At 45.2% G+C, this 23002-nt stretch overlaps 1 protein-coding gene across 3 annotated transcripts in view; it reads right to left on the bottom strand.

The window, feature by feature from the left end:
• Positions 1-23002, bottom strand: part of xit (ALG6/ALG8 family glucosyltransferase xit) — a 146808-nt gene that overhangs the window by 106817 nt on the left and 16989 nt on the right. For all 3 annotated transcript variants that reach the window (XM_067124320.1, XM_067124322.1, XM_067124321.1), the window contains exon 3: positions 15698-15842. In XM_067124320.1, coding sequence (XP_066980421.1) covers positions 15698-15842 — 145 coding nt within the window. The remainder of the gene's footprint in view (positions 1-15697; positions 15843-23002) is intronic.

The raw sequence follows: 23002 nt of genomic DNA, 5'->3' as shown, positions 1-23002 counted from the left end.
TTCGGTTGTTCATGGCTGTACGCATTTACGCAAGAGTATAACATTACTAAGAATACTTTTATCATTCTCTTTTACTTTTTTAACTAGCAGATGGAATAAAGAGATGGAGGAAAAGAAGTTGGTCTATTGTAAGTTGGTCTCTCTCGCTGCCTGCGCCTGTGTGAAATCTAAAAATATTTCCTAAATATTTTCGTATCGGTATTAATTGCTAACCCCATCGTAAACTCAAAATATTGTAAACTCAAAATATTGTAAGTCGAATTATCGTAACTCGAGCATTGTCTTTTCTTTATTAACCAACTTGTGCTGATTTATGGGATATTTTAATTCTAAGATGAGGTGCTTAGCTACTGGGTTTCGTGTATTCTAGCCTAATGAATGGCTAATCCGGCAAAATGGCTAATCCGGCAGCCCCCAGGTCCCAACGATGCTGGATTAGTGATGGTCAACCTGTAGCCCCAAATTGGCGAAACAGGCATTGGTTCCTATCACTTCAACAACAGGAGAAAAGATCAATTCCACTATTGTCCACCATTCTATCCCAGAAAGTAGGAGGGAAAATCGTTTGCCCATCCTCCTTTCTGAGCTGAGACCTTCCCGTATGGATTTTTTAAATATTGCGTTATCTACCGTGAAAACTACTCACCTAACATTGCTAGGTACCTAGTGCAAAAATTACGGACATCATCTATCCGGCAATACCAGTCCGTATGGAAGATATGGTTAGATTATGTCCCCAATAAGAGCAAAGTTGAGATTTCTATAGACACACTTAAATTTTCTGATATACCTCTCTGAAGACAAATGTTTTGCGGTTACAACAAACATGGTATACAAGGCAGCATTAACGGAACCCTTGCTTTATGGATTCGGGATTGACTCCAGCATAGAAGTTGTTACTTCCCTTCTGCAGTCTTTTACGCTACAAAGACCTGCGCCAGAAAGACTTCCAATTATTTGGTCCCTGAACAAGGTACTTAGACTTCTATCTACCCCTCAAATCAACGGAACCAATACAACCGCAACTCACATGCTACAAAAGGCAATCTTCCTGATTGCATTAGCATCACGAGCCCTCATTAGTGAACTGGGCTCTCTTAGATGGGGACGATACATCATACAAACTTGTTACCAAAACCCCAAAAGGTTTTCTAGAATAAGGAATGGGGCTTGAAACTTGTGGCTTGACCTTGGACCAGAAATGTTTTTTGTTCTCTCTTTGGGTTTTTGGGATTCAAATTTTGAGAGTTTACGCCTTTCGTCACCTGTCAATTTCTTTTGTAAAGCTCCTTGAGGATGAAACAAGTGACTACGCCATCGAAAAACAGGTTTTGACGTAGGAAAAACCTATTTTTGGTAGTTGCTGTTGACTCCTAAAAACCCTCCTACTTCCCTGACGAAAAGGCATGGGACCTACATTGACCATCAGAGAGTAATAGAGGTTGGACTCTTGCCTGCCTCGGTCGTTAACAAGATGGCAGACGCGCACGTGCAATAGTCACTTCTTACAGTTTTTGACGTAGGAAAAACTGGGTTCAGTATAGAGGGATGAATAAATTTGTTTGTATTTAGCATTTCCCAACGTTTTGTGAGAGAGAGAGAGAGAGAGAGAGAGAGAGAGAGAGAGAGAGAGAGAGAGAGAGAGAGAGAGAGAGTGAGAGTTGATGGAAGAGGATGAGGGTCTTTAGTTCGAGTTTGTTTAGTGAGTGCTTCTGTCTGTTTTGAGTGAGTCTTGAGCTGAGTTCTGTGCAAGGCGGACATTGATGGTGGATTATTGTATGCTTCATGAGTCGTGTGTTTTCCGTTGGATGTCATTGTTGTCTGTGCATGTGTCTCTTCCTTTTTGCTCGTTTTTTTTGGGTTGAAAGTCTGTTTTCGGTTTTGTTTGTGTAATTTTGTCTACTGTGTTGGCAACCGTGGACACGTCATCCATCTCCCAGCAACCGAGGATCATAGTGAGTGTTGTATGTGGTTATATGTTCGGTGTATCTGTGTTGTGTATTGTTTTTTGTGTTTTTAAATCCTGCCACATCAGCTTTGCTGAATTTAAGGGAAAATGCCTTCTTATCTTTTGAGTCCATTATATGCTATCACGTGTCATAGTGTTTTAATTACGACACAATACTTCTTTGATACTAGTCTAGTCACCATGGAATGCTGGCACACCATAGGGGTAACTCCTTGAGGACTCAACAGTGACTACCAAAAATAAATTTTTCTTAAGTCAAAAGCTGTTTTTTAAGGGTAATGCTGTAACATGACTTTGAAATTATATTAAAGTGTTTTAGATAACAGTTTAAGGTATATTTTGTGTATGATGATAGTTTAAGGTATACTTTTATACATGACACTTACCAAACAGTCATTCAGCTATTTCACTCTTTCGGCAGACCGGAGATTTTCAAATAGCGCGGGTGCGCGGAACCGTTCGGTGTAGGTGTCACAGCCCCGCCCACCATCGGGGTCCCAGGTAGATCAAAGGAAAGCCGGCAATTCGCTCGCTGCCGGTGAGCTGTGTGGTTGCCTTTCGGAACTGTTCCTGGAACCGTTTGTTTATTTGGTGATGTACTCTTTGCTTAGTTAATTATCATGTCAGATACTAGTTCTTCTAGTGTACGGTTTTGCAGTGCAGGCTGCAAAACACGTATGATGAAAATTTGCTTTGATTCTCATACTCTCTGTGTTAGCTGTAGGGGTCAAGATTGTAAGGAAGACTTAACATGCGATGAATGTAAGAACTGGACGGAAGAGGAATGGAAGATATATAATCAACATTTGAAGAAAATACGTTGTGGTAGGGAGAAGAGAGCAGCGCTTAAAGCTGCGAAGGTAGGAATTTCCCCTGCTTCTCCTATTACTTCTTCTGCAGGACATTCATCTTCTTCTTTGCTTCAGGCTTCGGCCCCTGTTTCCGATCCTCCTCCTCCTTTACCACCCTCTCCTGAGTCAGGCCCCCAAGCTCCCGAACCCGATGCCATGTTGGTATTAAATGCAAAATTTAATTTGTTAGTAAACATTGTGTCCGATTTGGGCAATTCTTTTCGTGTTTTTGCTGAGAAATCATCTATTTCTCATGTGTCAAGCGAGTGTTAAGTGCTAGTGCTGTGCATAGTGATGTGGAGGTGGCAGTTGCTCGTCTGATCGACGCCCTAGACACCAGTCCCTGTCCCGCCGCCCGCACCGGCGAGAAGACATACTGGCAGTCGTAAGGGGGTCGAGAGGGTTTGCCCACGGGCAGCTGTCGCCTCAGCCGAACCTGTTGCAACGTCCCAGGTTTCGTCTGAGCACCGTTGGAAAGGTGTCTCTCTTGGATCGCATACGCTTTCTTCGTCGCCTGATTTTTCTCCACCCGCTTCACCTGACGTGGTGAGGCATAAGCGCTTTTCGCTTGTGTCACGTCCCCTCAAGCGCAGGGCAGGAGATAGTGATTTGGATGTTCCTCCTGTTAAGCCTTCAAGGCGCACAAGCCCTCAAGCGTCTACTAGTTTCGCTCATGCTTCATCGGACTCGGAAAGGGATTTCCTTTCCGCGAGACGTGGTTCTAGCGCCAAATAGGTGGTTTCCAATAAATCACCTTCTGGTTTCGCTTCATCGGGGGCTAGTACGCGTCCCGAATCACCTCCTTGCTCACCTGTTCAACGTCAACCTGCTACTCCTCCAGCACAGCCTTCTACCAGTGGAATGGAAGCCGCGCTTGCACCCGTGAAGCGTCAGTTACGGGACTTAATGTCTTTCTTACGCAAAGATAAGGCAGTTTCTTCTCAGTCAGAGCCTATTTTGGAGGACATTTCTTCAGTAGAAGAGGATATAGAAGGCTTCGACTCTCCTCCTTCAGCATATTCGTCTTTGCTTCATTACCTGTTGACTAATTTCCCAGACTTTTTTACTCCTACATGCCCTGCTTCTCCCTCTTCTATCTTCGATATTACGGCTCCCAGCAAGGATTACTCGCCTCTTCCCAGATTGGTTCTTTCCTCTTCTGTTAAGAAGGCATTGAAGGAAATAGAAGTATGGCTATGCGACAAGAGGGAACAGGGCAAGGCTTCCTTTGCTTTTCCTCCCTCGAAGAGAGGAATCTTCAGATTCTACGCGACCAAGTCGGCTCCTTCCCTGGTAGTGTCTGCCTCCTCCCAGGGAGGTTTTTCAGGTCTGATTGACTCGTCACGTAGATCAGCGTTCTCTTCAGCGAAAGTGATGTTTTCTTCTACTGATGTAGATCATCTTTTTAAGAACATCTTTAAAGTAATTGAGGTGTTCAGTTTTCTTGACTGGACTGTGGGTGCTGTTGCCAAGAAAATTCGTGATTTTGAAGCAATTCCTCAAGACATTTCTGAGAACCTTTTGAATACTTTATCTTGTGCTAATAAAGCCATAAAGGATGGATCATTGGAGCTTTCTGCCCTGTACACGATGGGTATTCTTAAGAAGCGCGAACTTTGTTGCTCGTTCGCAGCTCAAGGCGTCTCCTCTTTTCAGAAGTCGGCCCTTCTGTATGCACCGTTGGATCGCGATCATCTGTTTCCACAGGACATCATTAAGGAAGTTTCTTCTGCTTTACAGGAATGTTTGACGCATGAACTTTTAGCCCAGTCCACGAAAAAGTCTAACCCCAGGAATTTTTCTGCCACTTCTTCGTCTGTAAGGCCAGTGGGCCAACAACAATCTGGCTGGGACAGCCGTCGTCCTCCGTTTCGTGGCAGGTCTTCCTTCAGACGTCCTCGAACGAACTTGCGACCTCCCGCTCGTGTTAGGAAACCCGCAGGAGCAGGGACGTCATCGTCAACCAAGTGATCATCAAGTCCTCTCCCCTGCTGTCGGAGCCAGACTTCAGGGTTTTTGGAAGGAATGGGAAGCAAGAGGTGCCGATCCTTGGGTGATCCAGACACTCAAGGATGGGCATGTGATTCCTTTTCTCAGTATGCCACCTCTCTCTCCTTCTCCCATCAACTTAGTGGCATATGCAGAAGGCTCAGAGAGATTCGTCGCTCTTCAAGCGGAGGTACGTGCTCTCCTACAAAAGCAAGTCATAGAGACAGTGTCGAACGACGATATCCCAGGTTTCTACAACAGACTTTTTAGTAGTCCCGAAAGCCTCAGGAGGTTGGAGGCCAGTTCTGGATGTCAGCTCTCTGAACTTGTTCGTTTGAAAACAAAATTCGTGATGGAAACGCCGAATTCAGTTCTTTCGTCTCTCCGCCAAAGGAGATTGGATGGTGTCTCTGGACATGAGAGACGATATTTCCACATTCAAATTCATCAGCTCTCCAGGAAGTTCCTGAGGTTCGTTTTCAGGGGCAAGATTTACCAATTTCGAGCGCTTTGCTTCGGCCTGTCCACAGCTCCCCTGGTGTTTACGCGTGTGCTAGCCGCTCTGGGGAAGTAGTTACATCTGATGGGGATCAGCGTGTCTCTGTACCTGGACGACTGGCTTCTTCGAGCCTCATCTCAACAGCAGTGCGAAGAGGACTTACAGAAGACCCTTATTTTGTCTCGGGAATTAGGAATTCTCATCAACCTACAGAAGTCTCAGATAACTCCGACACAGTCGATTCTTTATTTGGGAATGTTTCTCAACTCTCAGAGTTTTCGGGCTTTTCTGTCCCCCAAAAGAGTCCAGTCCTGTCTTTCCAAAGTTCGCCAGTTCCTGCAAAAGGAGTTTTCTTCAGCTCTAGAATGGCAGAGCCTTCTAGGAACCCTAGCCTCAGTGGAAAAGTTTGTTCGACTGGGGCGACTTCATCTAAGACCACTTCAATTTTACCTGAAAGCGGTTTGGAACAGGAGGACACAACCCGAGTCACACGTGTTTCGGGTCACACCCCAGATAAAGGAAGATCTTCGGTGGTGGTACGATATTCCAAGACTGGAGGAAGGGTTGTCTCTTCAAATTTTGAACCCGTCCCTACACTTTTATTCAGACGCCTCAGACGTCGGTTGGGGAGCTTGGATGAACAACCACCAAACGTCGGGGACTTGGCTGAAGGATCAAAAGAAGCTTCACATCAATCTCAAGGAATTGAGGGCGATCTTTCTAGGTCTTCAAGTCTTCGCACCTCTTGTGTCGGGGAAAGTAGTAGCGATTTTCTCCGACAACTCGACAGCCCTAGCCTACATAAGAAAACAGGGAGGTACTCATTCTTTCTCCCTGTACAAAGAAGCAAGAGATCTTCTTCTTTGGTCAGAGAAGAACGGAATTACGCTTCTCCCCAGATTCGTTCAGGGGAAGAGGAACGTGAGAGCAGACGAGCTCAGTCGGGCGAATCAAGTCTTGGTAACAGAATGGATGTTGAACTCCGAAGTCTCAGTGCGAGGGTCTTTGGAAGGTTTGGGAAAGCCCTCGATAGACCTCTTCGCGACTTCAAGAACCATCGTCTTCCTCTGTACTGTTCTCCCGATCCAGATCCTCAGGCGATTGCCACAGACGCCATGCTTCTGGACTGGTCGCACAAGGATCTTTATGCATTCCCTCCCTTCGGGATGATTCGGGAGGTTCTCACCAAATTCGTCATGCACCCGGGATCGTCGATGACGTTGGTGGCCCCATTCTGGCCTCGGAAAGAGTGGTTTCCCGATCTTCTCTCACTCCTATCGGACTTCCCGAGAAAGCTACCTTTAAAGAAGTCGCTGCTCAGACAGCCACACTTTCACCACTTTCACCAAGGCCTACCCTCTCTCGCTCTGACAGGGTTCAGACTGTCAGGGACCTTGTCAGAGCGAAGGGTTTTTCAAGAAGAGCTTCAGAGGCAATTGCGAGATGCAGACGTACTTCTTCTGACAAGCTCTACCAGTCAAGATGGGTTTTGTTTCGAGACTGGTGCCGATGCAATCATATCTTGTCTACTAAAACCACTTTAGCACAGTTTGCTGATTTCTTTCTTTTCCTAAACGATAGTAAGCTGGCTTTTTCGACAATCCAAGGTTATAGATCCATGTTGGCCTCAGTGTTTAAGCATAGAGGCATAAATCTATCGAATGACTCAGATATATCGGATTTGCTGAAGTCTTTCAAGACTACTAAATTGGCGAATAGTCCTATTTCCTGGAATTTGGATGTGGTGCTTAGTTGGATTTCAGGACCTCCTTTTGAGCCCTTGCAGGATGCATCTTTACGAGATCTCACTCGGAAGACATTATTTCTTCTTGCACTCTCTTCGGCGAAGAGAGTTAGTGAGTTACACGCAACTGAGAAAAAAGTGGGCTTCTGCCAATCTGATGCAGTATGCTCTCTACTCCTTTCTTTTTTAGCAAAGAATGAGGACCCTTCACGTCCATGGCCTCGCTCTTTTGTGATTAAAGGTCTATCTTCCATACTCGGACAAGAAGAATTGGAGAACGTTTTATGTCCGGTTAGAGCACTTAAGTTTTATGTGGAGAAAACACGTAATTTACGTGGTAGTTCACCTAATTTGTGGTGTTCAGTGAGACGGCCTGACCGTCCCCTTTCGAAGAATGCGCTTTCCTTCCTCATTAGAGATTTGATTAAGGAAAGCGCCGGACGTGTTAATGGAAGGTGAGCTTCCGGTGTTAAAAGTCAAAACGCATGAAGTGAGAGCGGTAGCGACATCGCTTGCGTTTCATCGTAATATGTCCCTGAGTGCGATTCTTCAGACGACTTTTTGGAAGACTAAGTCAGTCTTCGCATATTTTTATTTGAAGGACGTTGAAACGGTCTACGACGACCGTAGTGTTTTTGCGCCGTTATCAGTTTCTGGCATGGTATTGGGCAAGGGAGTGTAGGGAGTATGTCTCTCTATTTACTTCGCCTTGATATAAGGTGTCGAGTTTTTTTGGGGTGCCTAGAGGTACTTGTACCTGAGTACCCTCCAGTTATGTAGGGTATGGGTGGTTTTTTGTGTATGGTGTAGGTGTCGTGTTTGTTTATTCTGGTCTGTGCTGTGGCCCTGGGCAAGGGCAATTATTTCTTATCCTCTGCCAAGCCAAGCGCACTTATCCTTGGCTGCAGATCCCGCTAGTAGGAGCGATCATGGTCAATTCTACCAAGCGTCCTACACGTCGAGATGAGCACCGACCAGAGGCAGTACCTTCCTGCAGTAGCTCTCTTGACAGGTAGGTAGATCAGGCATTATTATGTTCTCAGTCGCTGGCTTGACTTCTGATGAAGGTTGGGATTGATTCTTCCATCTCCTCCTCCATCAATATGGAGTCAGCTGAATGACTGTTTGGTAAGTGTCATGTATAAAAATGATATTTTGATGATGAAATAAATTTTTAAACATACTTACCAAACAGTCATTAATTTGAGCCCACCCTCCTCCCCACAGATGGATGGTGGCGACGGCGAATTGCCGACTTTCTTTTGATCTACCTGGGACCCGATGGTGGGCGGGGGCTGTGACACCTACACCAAGCGGTTCTGCGCACCCAGCTATTTGAAAATCTCCGGTCTGCCGAAAAGAGTGAAATAGCTGAATGAGTGTTTGGTAAGTATGTTTAAAAATTTATTTCATCATCAAAATATCATATTTGGTGTTTGAACTATTAAAATAAGCAGTTATAAACATTTTTAGAGGGGCGTCTGGTTTTTTAACTATTTAAATAGCCATTTATAAGCATTTTTAGAGGGGGGGATGTCAAGTATTCATGGATTTTAGCTATTCGTGGGTGTTTGTGGTCCCTATCCCCAGCAAATACCAGGGGTTGACTGTATTCTACACCAAAACATTAAAGCATGGTAATGACTTTGAAACAGAAAATTTTGCCAGCATTGATACAATGCTTGTTTCCTTACCTGGTAAGAGAGCTACTGCAGGTGAATACTGCCTCTGCTTGGTGTTCATCTTAACCTGTAGTAGTGTTGTGGTTGAGTCACAGGTCGCCTCTACTTCAGTGGAAGCTTTGCAGTGGAGGATAGGCCTGATGGCTACCAAAGCATATAAAAATGTCCTTGTCCTGGGCGCAGTACCAAATTGAAAACAACCAAACAACGCTATCAACTACTCTGAAAACACCACAACCCATCCACTAAGGCTGGTGGGTACTCCAGGTACACTGTACCCCCAGGCTCCCCAACAATCAAAACCCTACACCAAGGCGAAAGAATAGTTGGAGAAAAAGAGTGCTTCCTTTGAATCCTCCCCCAATACCATGCCAGCCACTGATAATGGCCCCAAGGTACTGCAATTATAATACACAGTTTCCACCTCCTTTAAATAGTGTGATGCGAAAATAGACTTGCACTTCCAGTAGGTCAACTGGAGAATGAAAGATAGGGACATATTGTGCCTGAAAGCTAAAGAGGTAGCTACTGCCCTGACGTCATGAGCTTTCACTTTAAAAGTATGCAGAATGTCTTCCTGAATCCGTGAATGTGCCTCAGAAATTAAGTTCCTCAGGAAGAACAAGAATGTGTTCTTAGTAAGAGGATGTGACAGGTTCTTAACTGAACACCCGAGGTTACTGGATGGACCTCTGATCTTTTCAGTCCCACTCAGGTAATACTTCAGAGCTCTGACAGGACAAAGCACTCTTTCTTCTTCCTCGGAGCCAAGGATGTCCATTAAATTCTTAATGATGAAAGAACGAGGCCAGGGTTTGGACGGGTCCTCATTCTTGGCTAAACCTAGGGTAAAGGAACAAACTGTCTCCTCTGGAAAAACCTGCCCTTTTATTGATAGCTTGAATTTCACTATGTTTAGTGGTAGCTAAAGCAACGAGGAATACTGTAGTGCCTTACGAGTGAGATTCCACGGAGAAGCGGAATGAAGGGGTTCAAAGGTAAGACCTGTTAGCCACTTCAATAACACGCCCTGGTTCCAAGAGACCAGATCATCCTTCCTCTGCCTGGGCATATCAAAGGACTTGATGAGGTTGTTAAGATCCGAGTCTGATGAAAGATCCAGGCCTATATGTTTAAAAACTGAGCTACGTATAGCTCAATAGTCCTTGATAGTGGAAGAAGGCAAATTCCTAGAGTCCCTCAGATATAGGAGGAAATCAGCAATCTGAGTTATAGATGTCTCAGAAGAAGAGACATTGTGGCTAATGCACCATTGACGACAGACTGCCCACTTAACCTGGTAGACGAGGCTAGAAGAATTACACCTGCACTGTGCAATAGCCTCTGCAGCTCACCTTGAAAAACTTTTGCTCTGACAAGCTTGTGGACAGTCTGAAGCCTGTCAGAGCAGGAGCAGACAGCCCTTGGTGGTGTCTCGTGAAGTGGGGCTGTCTGAGTAAATGCAATTTTTGGGGAAGAAGTCTCGGGAAATCCACCAATAACTGTAGGTCTGGGAACCACTCCTTCAGGGGCCAAAATGGGGTTATGAGGACCATAGTTACATTGTGATGAGTTTGAAATTTGTTTATCACCTCCCTGACCATGATGAAAAGTGGGAGGCATAAAGATCCAGATTGGACCAGTCTTGCCCATGCAAGAGGATACGGGGCTGGAGAGCAGAAGAGAGGACGTCGATGTTTCTGGAGGTGGCAAACAGGTCTAATGTGGTCTGCCCCATAGTTTCAAAAGATCCAGACAGACCAGGGGATCCAGGATCCATTTGGTGGGAAGGACCTGCTTCTGACGGCTCAGTTTGTCCGCCAAGACATTTAATTTCCCCTGGATAAACCAGGTGACCAGTGTCACTTGATTTTGATCCATCCACAAGAATAGATCTCTTACTGCCTGGTAGAGAGAGAAGGAGTGAATGCCGCTTGTTTCTGGATATAGGCTAAGGCCATGGTACTGTCCATGTGTACTACTACTGTCTTGTTGCAGCCATGTTTGAGAAATACTGATGCCCTAGATGAACCGCCTTCAGTTCTCTGACATTTGTATGTAGGCTTTGTTGCTCTGGGGCCCATGTACTGGATACCTCCCGATTCCCCAGTGGGGCTCCCAAGCCTACGTCTGAGGCATCTGAATACAAGTCTAGGTCAAAGGGACTTCTCTTCTGATACATGTAGTCTTTCTTCAGACAGCCACCATTGCAGGTCCGATTTGATCTCCGGGGTGATTGGAAACACGGAGGAGTCCCGTTGTGTTTTCCTGTCCAAGCTGGCCTTTAGAAAGAACTGAAGAACTCTCATGTGCAATCTGCCCAGCTTGAAAAACAACTCGATGGATGCTAGAGTCCCCAGAAGGCTCATCCACTGCTGAGCCAAGCAGGATGGGAGGGCTATAAAACTGCAGACTTTCTGAAGGCAACCAGAAATTCTCTTGAGTGACGGAAAAGCCCGAAAAGTCAGAGAGTTGAAAGTCATCCCCAAATAGAGAATCTCTTAAGACAGGGTCAACTGGAACTTCTGGAGATTGATGAGAAGACCAAGTTCCTGGGTAAGGAGAAGAATCTTGTACGTGTCCTTCATACACTTTTCCTTTGACAGGGATCGAAGCAGCCAGTCGTCCATATACAGACTGATGTTTACCCCTATTAGATGGAGCCATTTTGCGGGAGGAGCCAGAACTTGCATGAACACCTGAGGGGCCATAGAAGACTGAAGCAAAGGGCTGAAACTGATATACTTTGTCCTAAAAGACAAACCTTAGATACTTCCTGGAGTCTGGATAGATCGGGATGTGGAAGTATGTGCCCCGCATATCCAAGGTTATCATCAAGTTGTCCTGGTGAATGGATGAGAGGACTGAATGGTTCATCTCCATCTTGAATTTCATCTTCCGGACAAAGTGATTGAAGGCGCTTACATCTAGGACTGGTTTCCACCCCCCGAAGCTTTCAGAACCACAAAGAGACGGTTATAGAAGCCCTTTGTGTGGGTGTTCTTGACTTGCTCTACGGCTCTCTTTTGGATGATGGAGGACACCTCCTCCAAAAGGGCTGAATGTCTCTATGAACCTTTTGAGTAAGCCAACATTGTGATGGGAGAGGTGACTAATGGGGGGGGGGAGCTTGTAGGGCTCTCCAGGAATGGGATGACAGCCTTCCTTTAGAACCTTGATGACCCATGGCTCTGCTCCTCTAATTATCCACTTCTCCCCAAACTACAGAAGTCTGACCCCTACTGGTGTATGAAGGACTTCCATCTCACTTTTTGGGCACTGTCTTGGCTGGGCCCTTCTTGGTGGACCTGGTCATGAAACAGACACAGGGGAAGGTCCTAAACTGCAATCTGGGCCTACTTCCACCAAAGGGCTGCTGCTGGAGTGGAGAGGACAGCTTAGGAGCAAGAGAAGTTGAATCCTTGGAAGGCTTGGAGGACTGTGACAACAAATCCTGCTTGGACTTCTCTTGTAAATCAGATGCAATCTACGTAACCATGTCCTGAGGGAAGAGGTGGTGTTGGTCCAGAGGCGAAAACAATAGGGCCGACTTCTGTGTCTGAGTGATTCCTTTAGTGATAAAGGAGCACCAGAGCTCTCTCTTCTTCAAAAGTTAAGTATACCTTAGTTTAACCAAACCATGGAGCTGATTAACAGCTCTCCTAGGGCTGGCTCAAAGGATCAGACTTATTTTACGTGGCTAAGAACCAATTGGTTACCTAGCAACGGGACCTACAGCTTATTGTGGAATCCGAACCACATTGTAGCAAGAAATGAATTTCCGTCACCAGAAATAAATTCCTCTAATTCTTCATTGACCAGCCAGAGACTCGAACTCGGGACTAACAGAGTGCTAGCCGAGAACTCTACCGGCTCGTCCAACGAGGAACCTCCTCTTTTTCAAGACACCAAGAGTAAAAAAGAGAGGCAATCCCTACAGAGCCATCCGTAATGGCCTTGTCCGTGCATGACAGGACTCCCAACCAGTCTGAGGCGATATCAGATGATAAAACTTGACAGCCTTCAATCTTCTTGGCCGGTGCCCCCACTGTCCAGTCCAGGAAGCTAAATACTTCAAACACCTTCAATAAATCTTTGACAAGGTGTCTAGTTCTGCCAATGAAGAGAAGTCCCCTTGGGAGGAGGCAGCGACTCCCAAAGGAGGAGCTTCCCCGGTGATTAAGACAAATATCTCCTTTGAACAAGGCACAAGGGAGGAAAGACGAAGGAAGCTTTTCCTTGCTCCCTTTTAGCTGAAAGCCAACCTTCAATTTCCTTAAGAGCCTTCTTGGAAGACGAAGAGAGCACTATCTTGGGGAGCCTAGTCCTGTTGTCCGGATGGGACCTCATCAAAAAGGTCGAGGCAGGTGAGACCGGGCCAGCTAGGGCAAAAAAGGTGGGAAAATTCACCAGCAAATAGCGCAGAAGAGCTGCATGGGCCGACTTAGGAGCAGGCTCTTGACCGCCTTCCTCCTCTGCTTAAGAGACCAGGGACAAGGTAGCCTGAAGAGAAGTCTTAGAAGCAGAGGGAGCCTTATTCAGCAACGTCATAACCTAACCAACTGCTGCTTAATGGGAACCAATGAAGGTTCATTTTGAACTAAAGGCGACGGCGACTGAAGAGAAGCAAGACATCTGGGAGTGGGTGCTTGGCGCTCAGAGGAGGGTGATGGGCACTGCAGAGTTGGCTCCAGATGCTCGGGAACTGGTGCTGGTGCCGGGCACATGGGTGGCGCCAAGCGCTTGGAAAGTGGAGCCGAGCGCTTGAGAGGAGACAGTCATTTGGACGCTGACATGGGGCGCCTGAGAGAGTTTGCTGGGCGCTAAGGGACCACGTGAACAGGTGCTCAGTGGCTAAAGGCTTGGGAGAGAAGGCTTCTGGACTGCCCCATGAGGATGGATTAACCTGTAAGGGTGGTAGCGCAGTGAACTACACTATTGGTAGTTAAACAATTTAACTGCAAATTTGCTACTGCTGCGAAATATGAAAAACTTGAATCAGGTCCATTAACAACAAAACTAACAAAACAACAAAATACTATGCTGAAAGCTGAAAGCTTGAAGGCTACCCGAAATCGGCGATATTCCTTCACCTAAATCCAGTCTCCGACCGGCGAATTTAAGAACACAGCTGCCATCAAAATCGGCGTTACTCAAACGTCAGCAAAAATAGAATGAGGTTGTCTGCTAGTAGTTCTTGGTATTCCTGTTAGTGGGCAGGACCAGTCACCTGCACTAAATCTGTGAAGCATTACCCGGGAATTTTTTTAATTTCTAAGCTATCGAGGCAAGAAATAGTTAGCTAAGTAATTACTGGGTAAGTTAGTTATATGAAACTAGAATCTGACATAACTCTATAAAACTAGGATCCTGATCCAAAAAACTAATGAGCTGACAAAAGCTCTGAAAGCTGCCAAAATAAAGTGATAATACTTCATCGAAGTCCAGTAAAGACAACTGAAAAGCAAGAAAAGAGCTGCCGTGGCAGAAACACACTTGAACTAACTGGCTGGTTGTTTCCCCAAGAGCTCCAATAGTGGACAGAGCATGTCACCTACACAAAAAACAATAGAAGCGCTACCAGGAGAATTTTTAAAAAGGCTACTGCATGAGTAGAAACCTTAGCTTTGTGATTACTTGGTAAGTTACTTATATGAAAACAATATTTTGCTTTCTCTACATTAAGTCAACTTAAAACTTGAAGATGATTCTTCCAAACTTATAGCATCCACCTAAAGTGTTAGTGCTCTTCATTGCGCGAGTCGGTCGAGCTCTGGCCAATCACTCGGTAGGCCCGAGTTCGAGTCTCCGACCGGCTGATGAAGAGTTAGAGGAATTTATTTCTGGTGATAGAAATTCATTTCTCGCTATAATGTGGTTCAGATTCTACAATAAGCTGGAGGTCCCATTGCTAAGTAACCAGTTGGTTCTTAGCCACGTAAAATAAGTCTAATCCTTCAGGCCAGCCCTAGAAGAGCTGTTAATCAGCTCAGTGGTCTGGTAAAACTAAAGTATACTTAACTTAAAGTGTTAGTTTCATGAAATTAGGGATGCATCTACATCTTTGGTCCTTTAAATAAATATGGAAATTTCTTCTGTCATCAATTTTGCCCTCTGGCATTCCTAAGTACCTTAGGATGTTGTTACTTTCAGGACCTGACTTATATATCTTTTGACATATTCAATTCTCCCTCTCGTGGGTGATGGCAAGAGAGGATGCTCCTGCCTATACCTTCTCTTTCTCTTAATAATGACCACTTGTTTTGCAGTGTGGACAACAGGGGTACTTGTTTCCATGCAAAGGAAGAATAAGTGCTTTGGTCCACTACTAATCTGGCAGTACAGATTATGGTTTTACTTACATGGGATTCGCCCAATTCATGAACCCTTATTAGTCACAGGACACATTCATTCAATACTTTACTGACTCCAGGTCCTTGAGAGACAATGTCCAAATAACAGCAATACTCCTCCCACCAAAACAGGTACTCAAGTAGCAGTAAAGTAATAAGCTTATTGTGCCAAAGTGAATAAAACTTTTGAAATGAAAAAATTATTTTTTGTTATAAACTCATCATTTACATGGCAATTTGCCTTGCTCCTGACCCTGCCAAGCTTGACATAATGGGAAAACACTTGAAATGGCCATTTTCTGCCAGCAGACAGACTTAGGAGCCTGAAGTGGAGGTATCATGCTGAAATTTCTGAGCATGTTGGAAAAGAAACCTGACAGACATGACGGCAGTCATTCAATGATGGCTTTGTACCAAGAAAAAATGTTTCAAAAATTGCATTCAAGTCAATATACTTACCTGGCAGTCATGCAATGTCATTTAACTACAACCGTCTAAGACATAGGAAATTTAAAGCCTGGAAAAAAATCATGGTAAAAAAGTTAACAGGGACAACACACACGGAAAGTTATAACCTTACTTTAGACTGAACTGTATCAGCACACATTACCTTAGATAAAATAAATTCAAACCAAGCAAACAAAGGAGGATAGTCCAGAGTCCATTCTGAGGTGTGATCATAGTACCATTTGCTTACAGGTAAACTGTGTGTAATAGCAAGCCAGTTTCGATGGACTTCAAAATCAGTTGAACGGCTGAAAAGGGAAAATTTAGAATGAAAATCACAAACTTACATTTATGGTATGAGAAAGATATAAAAATTAATTTGCTTGTCAGAAATTGTGTAATATTCTTTTAAATGTAATCAACATCCATGTATAGAATATTTATTCCATAAATACAAAACCTTTTCAAAAGTGGCAGGTAATGGTAAGAAGTGATTATATACAATGTAAACACTCACCTCCTGCAACAATTCACTTGAAAGCCCCAATGCAAGCAAATTCATACCAGTTGGAGAGGCTTAGAAGATACTGTATTCTTGGCAATGTTTGACTGCTTGATTTTTAAATATAATGCCAACACAACAAAAGTCTTCAATACAAAAAAAATGGGAAAAAATTTTTTCCATGAAATATAAGTTACATAAACAAATATTTCATACATTTAACACATACACACAAAACATACTTATACTACTAAAATCCCACAATTTGATTTTGAATTCCTTCCAAAGATTAATGGTAGTAGAAAAAGAAAAAACCTATTCTTTGGTGATTAATCGTCCACTCCAAAGGTTAAACCTTATTACTTAATTCATAGGAATCCTCTCCATAATCCAACAAAGGTACCATAGCTGCTTTGAGTGTCCAGCCACCACAGGTTTCAGTATTTGAATTACCTTGGGATTTGCAAAACAAGTACTGCATTGTTTGCTAAGTTTTCACACAATAACTTCTTTTCAACCAAGGGTATTAGAGGGCACTGACAATTAAAACCACCCACTTTTCTTATGATCATCAATCTGGGAGCCAATATACAATTGCCTGTTCTGAAGAAGCTAAAGCTTTGCCTTGGGCCTTACAGTTAGTAAGACCTTATTGAAGCTTGAGGCAAAAGAGCCAACCTAAGGTCTTGCGACTTTGCCATGGGTCATTAACTGTGTCTATTTATCTGAAGGTCCTAGGGTACCAGAAGATCACAACTGCCCATATAAGAAGAGGAAAGCATTCACATAAACCGCATGAATATCTTAAAGACACCACATACCTTTCGTGAAGTCCATCTCTCCGCCAATTAGATAGTAAATATGAGTCTACCTCAGGAATCCACAGGCTGAGCCCTGAGGTAGTTCCATCACTCAAAATATCAAAGTGATACATCACATAAGTCTCCCTCTACTCCACACATTACTGGGTGGCTGATAAGAACACAACAGCTTACAATATTGGATTTGAAAATAATTATAATACCAGCAATGGTTTCCACTCTTCTGTCAGGTACTTGTGATGCTCTTTTAGACTTTAGACATGACTTGCCATTTGCAAGGGAACCTTGATAGGGGTTTTGAGTGTGGAGTAATTCAAATAGATTTTAATGCTGCTTTTGATTTATAACTTCAGAATCTTGGAGTAGGTACCAAAACCTATTATATCTGGAGTTCCACAAGGTAGTGTTCTTCATCCACTGTTATTTTTAGTGTACACGAGTGATATGGTTGTTGGCCTGGAAAACAAGATTGTTCATTATGTCGATGATGCAATACTTGTGGGTGTAGTAAAGTCTCCACTTATGAGAAATGAAGCTGCCCTCAGCCTCAATAGGGACATGGACCAGATCAGCGAATGGTGTAGTCAGTGGTAAAACAAAAACACTAGTAATTAGCAGATCTCATACAGATTTCCCAACCCATTCTCCTCTTCATGTGGATGGAACTTTGTTGATTGAGTATGTAGTTTCAACTATTCTAGGTGTAACTTTTGACTTACATCTTACTTTTGAGAAATATCTAATGAAAGCTTCAACAAATGCTGCACAAAAGTTAGGTATTGTTCGTAAGGCCTCATATATTTACAACAGTGATAATATCAATGCAACCTGCTTTAGGTTGTTTGTGCTTCCTTTACTAGAATAAAGTGGAACCTATACCCAAGAGTGCATGGGGCCAGGATTAACTGGAGGCATGAGCACTTTTATTAATGAAATGTCCTTGTACCCACGAGCAATGATTAGGGCCACGAGCACAACCAACCACAAATCGAATTATCAGTCTGTTCTTACGAACAACTGCTTAAGAGATGTCAGCAGTTAGCGGCTTGTTTTCAATACAGTACTGTATATGTAAATTTACACTCACCTTTAAAGGAAACTAAATGAAATTTACCATAAACAGATCACAATTTTTGTAAGTAAACTGTATTTTTCCTAACTATACAAACCTGAGGTCCTTTACATTAGGAATTACTTATGGCAGTAGCTACCGTCAGGTAGGCCGGAATACCTGCCTGCCCAGATATAAGTAAACATTCCAGTTTGCCTTTTAGCCCAGGTTCAGATTGAGAGGTGGCATAAGGCAGGCATAAAATGTAATGTAAAGGACCTCAGGTTTGTATAGTTACGAAAAATATAATTTACTTTCAAAAACTGTGATTTGTTCCGACACGATAAACAAACCATCAGTCCTTTACAGTAGGAAGGTTCACTGGTTGGAGGGAGGAATCTGACTGAGTCTCTTGAACTGACTGGAGTTCTGCACACCTGGGATACTCCTCCTGGTTGAAGGAGCTAGGAGGAGTACCGTGCCTCTGACATATTGATCGGAGTGTAGGAACTGCAAGATCAAATGTCAGATACTGGACCTTTTCGCAAGAGTGAGGAAACGTAATTCATACGAAATAGGCTGGAAGAATCTTAGTAGAAGGCAGTAAGGAAAACCCGAGATAGGGTTTCCCTTATTGCCAGTCTCTCCTTCCTTCCTTCCCTTGCTAGAGGAAGGAGCAGAATTGCTTCTATGATTCTACAAGAAAAATAGAACAGGAGCTCGATGTGTAGTCTTACCGCATCAGATGCCAGATCCAGCAATTATTGGTTTGAGCCCTATTCTCATCCCGAAGGAGGAGAAGTAGGAGGACGGGGATGGAGGAGCAGGAAGAGAGGCCACTCACTCTCGGTATCCTTCTCACTTCCAGAACCAAAACCTTAGGTGAGATGCTACTAGTCCTCTTAAAGGAGCCGGGTAAGAAAACGCAACTTGTCGAGCAGCCACGGCAGGGCCAAGGAAAAAAGTTTCAAAGGGCCTGTGGGCAAGACCACAGGAAGACAAGGGTGTGATCTACGAGACCACATCTTGCTTCCTGACCGACAGGAACTTCCGGAATATGAGGGATGGACCAAGCTATTGACTTCGTGAGCTCTTGGGTGGAAAGTACTGGCATCGTCGTTGCCAGCTGTCGAGTACTCCTTCGATCGCTTCACGAAGCCAGGAGAAAGATGTGTCCTTAGACACTTCTTCCTTGGGAGAGATAGTACCAGCGAAAACGTTGATGACATCCAGGTTAGGAATGTCAAGCCTTTTCGGAAAGTACCACAGCTCCCTAATAGGACTAAGTAACGACTGATCTGGATCATTGATACAAAGTCCAAGGAGGAGGGGAACAAGAAGGGCTCAAACCCAACAACAGATGCCAATGGATTCAGAGTCCACTTACGACATACAAGAATGAGTCAAGGTATTGATCCCCTTCACCTGTTCTTCCATCTTCTGTGCCAAGGCCGGAGCGAGATGAGAGATAGTCCAAAGAGGGCACATCTCTATCCGACGACTTTCGTAAGGGCGCATGCAGAGCACAGGACAGGAACCCTAAATAAGAGTCACATGCCACCCAGGGAACAGTTCCCTGGGACAGCAAGACCGAAGAAGCCTCTCATCCGTAGCTAAATCTCAACTGAGGAGAAGAAGGCTACTTCAGATGGAAGACTAGGTTGCAAGGACCTATGTTCTTTACAAATGAAAGGGAGAGAAGCAACCCTCGGCGGAGAAGACGAGGAAGTCCAGACTTGAAGAGCGACTCTGACCCAAGAAGAAGTTCCGTCAACGACACCCAACAGCGAAGACGGATCCAGTCCCTGGGACAGTGTTGCAGAGGACTTCAAGAGATACCCAGCTATATCCGTTGCCGCTTGGTGAGAAAGCCTATGCTTGAAAGGAAAGCTGGAAGGTCTCCCAGTCCTGAACACACGGGGATACACTGCCTGAAGAACTGCTTTTTGTATTATAAGCTGCTACAGGAGGTTGGGCCAAGCAGAACTCTTCTTGATGCCTCGGAAGGAGAGCTATCAGGTCAGGCAAAAGGCGAAGTCTTCCAGCATTTGTCTGTGACTCGGAGTGAACAATGCTTGTGAACCCCTAGCGAAACAGAATTGCGGAGGGAAAAACGTAGATATTGATTTTTCCCAATAAAACATCATGCCTCACCGTAGTGGCCCCTCGGTCTGGTACGAAGGAGCGAGAAAACTACCAACTTTATTGTGCAGTGAGGCAACAGAAAGACAGTAGGGATCTCTCAGACAAGCAGTCTCTTTATGAATCTTCGTGAGAGTGGGGAGCATGTTCTGTCCCAAACACTCAAACCCAAGGCCAAGCTCGCCTACCAATACATCCCCACCAGGAATGCATCTGGCTAATTGAGCTATTGAGTGCACTACAGAACACTCGAGTACTTGCAAATGTCGAAAGATGAAACAAGGAAAAAAAAGATTCCCTCTTGTTTGCTGAAGAATGCCACTACTGTGGTTTTGTTGTTCAACAAAACCACTGAGTGTCGCAAAACTCATCCTGAGTTCTCAGAAGGCCAAAAGGCTGCCTTGAGTCCAGGATGTTGATGAGAAGGTATTAGTTGTCTCGGTCACACACCTTCAAGACAAAGTCTTACAGGTGTGCGCCTATTCCTCGATCAGTGAATCCAGAAGTAGATACACGATGTAAAGGGATTATGCAAGCACATTTGAAGGTTCCTTCAATCACGCATTAGCCTAACTCTTTCCTCATATTTTGAAGAGGAAAGAAGGATGGAGGAATGGAAGCAGACCTCCATTCTCCACCATGGGGAAGCTTCTACAAGATGACAGGATACCAAGACAATTAGCTCTAGGCAGGCTGGCATTTCCCGAATCAGGAGCATGGGAGAGGAAGCGGGATGGAAGTTTGATGAAAAGAATTGCCGAGACCCAAGGGAAATAGATACTTCTGAAGGAATCCATTCCGAGGTCTCGTCAATGTTCCTGCCAGCTCCAGAAACTCGATGTGTCATTTCATCCAGGCATCTGCAGTAGGAGGACTTCTTCCCGGTCGACACTTCTTTCTCTCTTCCCTTCTGCCCTCTTCCCTTATGGAAAAGAGGGTGGAAAGAGACACAGTTATGCGCACTTTCCCAGAAGGGAAGAAGAGGGCTACGTGTTCCGCGATCTTCTTCCGAAGCCTGGGACCTCTTGGGAGTTGAGGGGGGCTGGCTTGAACTCAGGGTCAAACAGAGATGGCTAACCCAAAGGTCTTGGTCATTGTCCAAAGGACAAGGCAGTGGCCTGGTACAAACCTTGATTACCACGGTATCTGGCAAATCTCTTAAAGAGAAAGGCAGAACCAAGTAAAGGTTCGTTTCTAAGGGTTGAGCCAACTCGGGACTCACGAAACCAGAGATCCAAATTAGGACAAAGTCCTTCTTCTTAGCACCAGAATTGCCTACAGATTGCTGTCTGGTATAGGAAGACCCACTCCTGGAGAGGACCAGTCTCCAGAAGGCAGTTTTCTTTCTAGGAATGGTCGTATCCAAGGAGAGAAAGCCTAAAAGCAAAGGATCGTGGATCCATCAGGAGACTGCCTGGAAGAAACCAGCAGGTCCCCTCCAAGATCAACGCCTCTCGTTGCGGAAGAGAATACCCTTCACGACAAGGAGAAGCAGAGAGAGAACCTAGTCCAGGTGAGGCAGAGTCAGAACAACCTGCAGTCAGCAAGACCCCTTCAGGGCAAGAAGAATTCGTACTCTGTCAAGGCAGGGAAGAACTTGGTGTCTCAATCTGAATGAACTCCTTGTCCGAAGAAAACTATTCATTTGGTCAAGGATGCTCTCGCAAGCAAGGACCTTGGCGGCCCCCAAGCTCTCGGCCCCTCAAGAACAACAAGGGTTGGGAGTGACGAAGATTGTTCATTGGGGCAACCGTGGTCCTGTCCCGGGGATCCTTGTGCTGACGCATCGGCATGAAGTTCTCAGAAAAACAAGAGTGATCGCAACTTGAAGAGGAAGACCATGCTGCTTCCAAAGCGCGAAACTCCTGTACCTCTCTCCTTGGAGGGAGACCTTGACAGATCCCAAGAAACCCTCCTCGGCTACCTGGTTGTACTACGAGACAATCGGGGGACCGACATCCAAAGTATGCCAAGCAGCCAAACTCCGAAGACAAATTCGTCAGAGCTCTCTCTGTCCGTCTCATACCTCTCAGAACAACTGAGAGGAAAAGAGAACAGGTAAGGAGAAAGAATACCCCTACCCGTCCTGCCAGTAAGACCAGCAGGAGAGGTGGACCATGAGCGATACACAAGCGAAGGTGAATATTGCCACACGGGTGAAGAAGAGCGCTTGTGCCAGAGCAAAGCGCTTTCCTGGGAAGAGCAGAAAGTTCACTCGAACAGAGCTGAGAACCCGATTTGGAAAAACAGTGGGGCCGAGCCGAGCCGCAATGAACCGAGCCAATCACACAAACGCGATCCAGCTGGGTGGTATGCGGTGGGCTGGGAGGCAGGCAAGGCAAGCTGAGCCAGTCTTGCAAGCGCGACCAGGGGCTGGGCGGGGTGGGAAAGCCAAGCAAGCCGAGCTGAGCCAAGCCGGGCCGATCGCGCGAACACAATTGGAATGGACAGGGCAGAACTCATCTGCTGTGAACTAGCGCTAGTTTCCCGAACTCTAAACTCCTTCAAGGCCGAGGCCCCTCGAGAAGAAGGTTCAAAGGGGAACTCTGTGTCTGCCAACCTACATGCTCGAACCTAAGGTTCAAGACACGAGGATGAAACCCGGCCAAGCAACCGAAGCAGCTGGCGGGCAGTATCAAGACACCTGGCGTCTCAGCACCCAGACACCTGGGGGTCTTGGCACTTTCTCTTGTCTTGTGCCTCTTGTCAGGAGAGCGCTTGTGATTCATAGAGTTCAAGCGCCCTACAAGCCTCCAAAAAATTGAGAGTGGTTGCTTTCGGTTTCCTAAGAAATCAAAAGGGGTCAAGCACAGAACCAGTCTTAGATGCAGACTTCTAAGACTGGCAGTGGGGGGCGCGGCCTCGAGGCCACACTCTCACAGCCCCCAAAATGCGAGACCCCAGAGGAGAATGCGAATCTGTTCCCACCCGAGGGCGGGAAGAGCCAACGAG

Source organism: Macrobrachium rosenbergii, chromosome 22 (genome assembly GCF_040412425.1).
Source record: "Macrobrachium rosenbergii isolate ZJJX-2024 chromosome 22, ASM4041242v1, whole genome shotgun sequence".
Classification (NCBI taxonomy): domain Eukaryota; kingdom Metazoa; phylum Arthropoda; class Malacostraca; order Decapoda; family Palaemonidae; genus Macrobrachium; species Macrobrachium rosenbergii.
The sequence above is the reverse complement of the archived record's forward strand: the minus strand, read 5'-3'. Positions and strand labels throughout refer to the sequence as shown.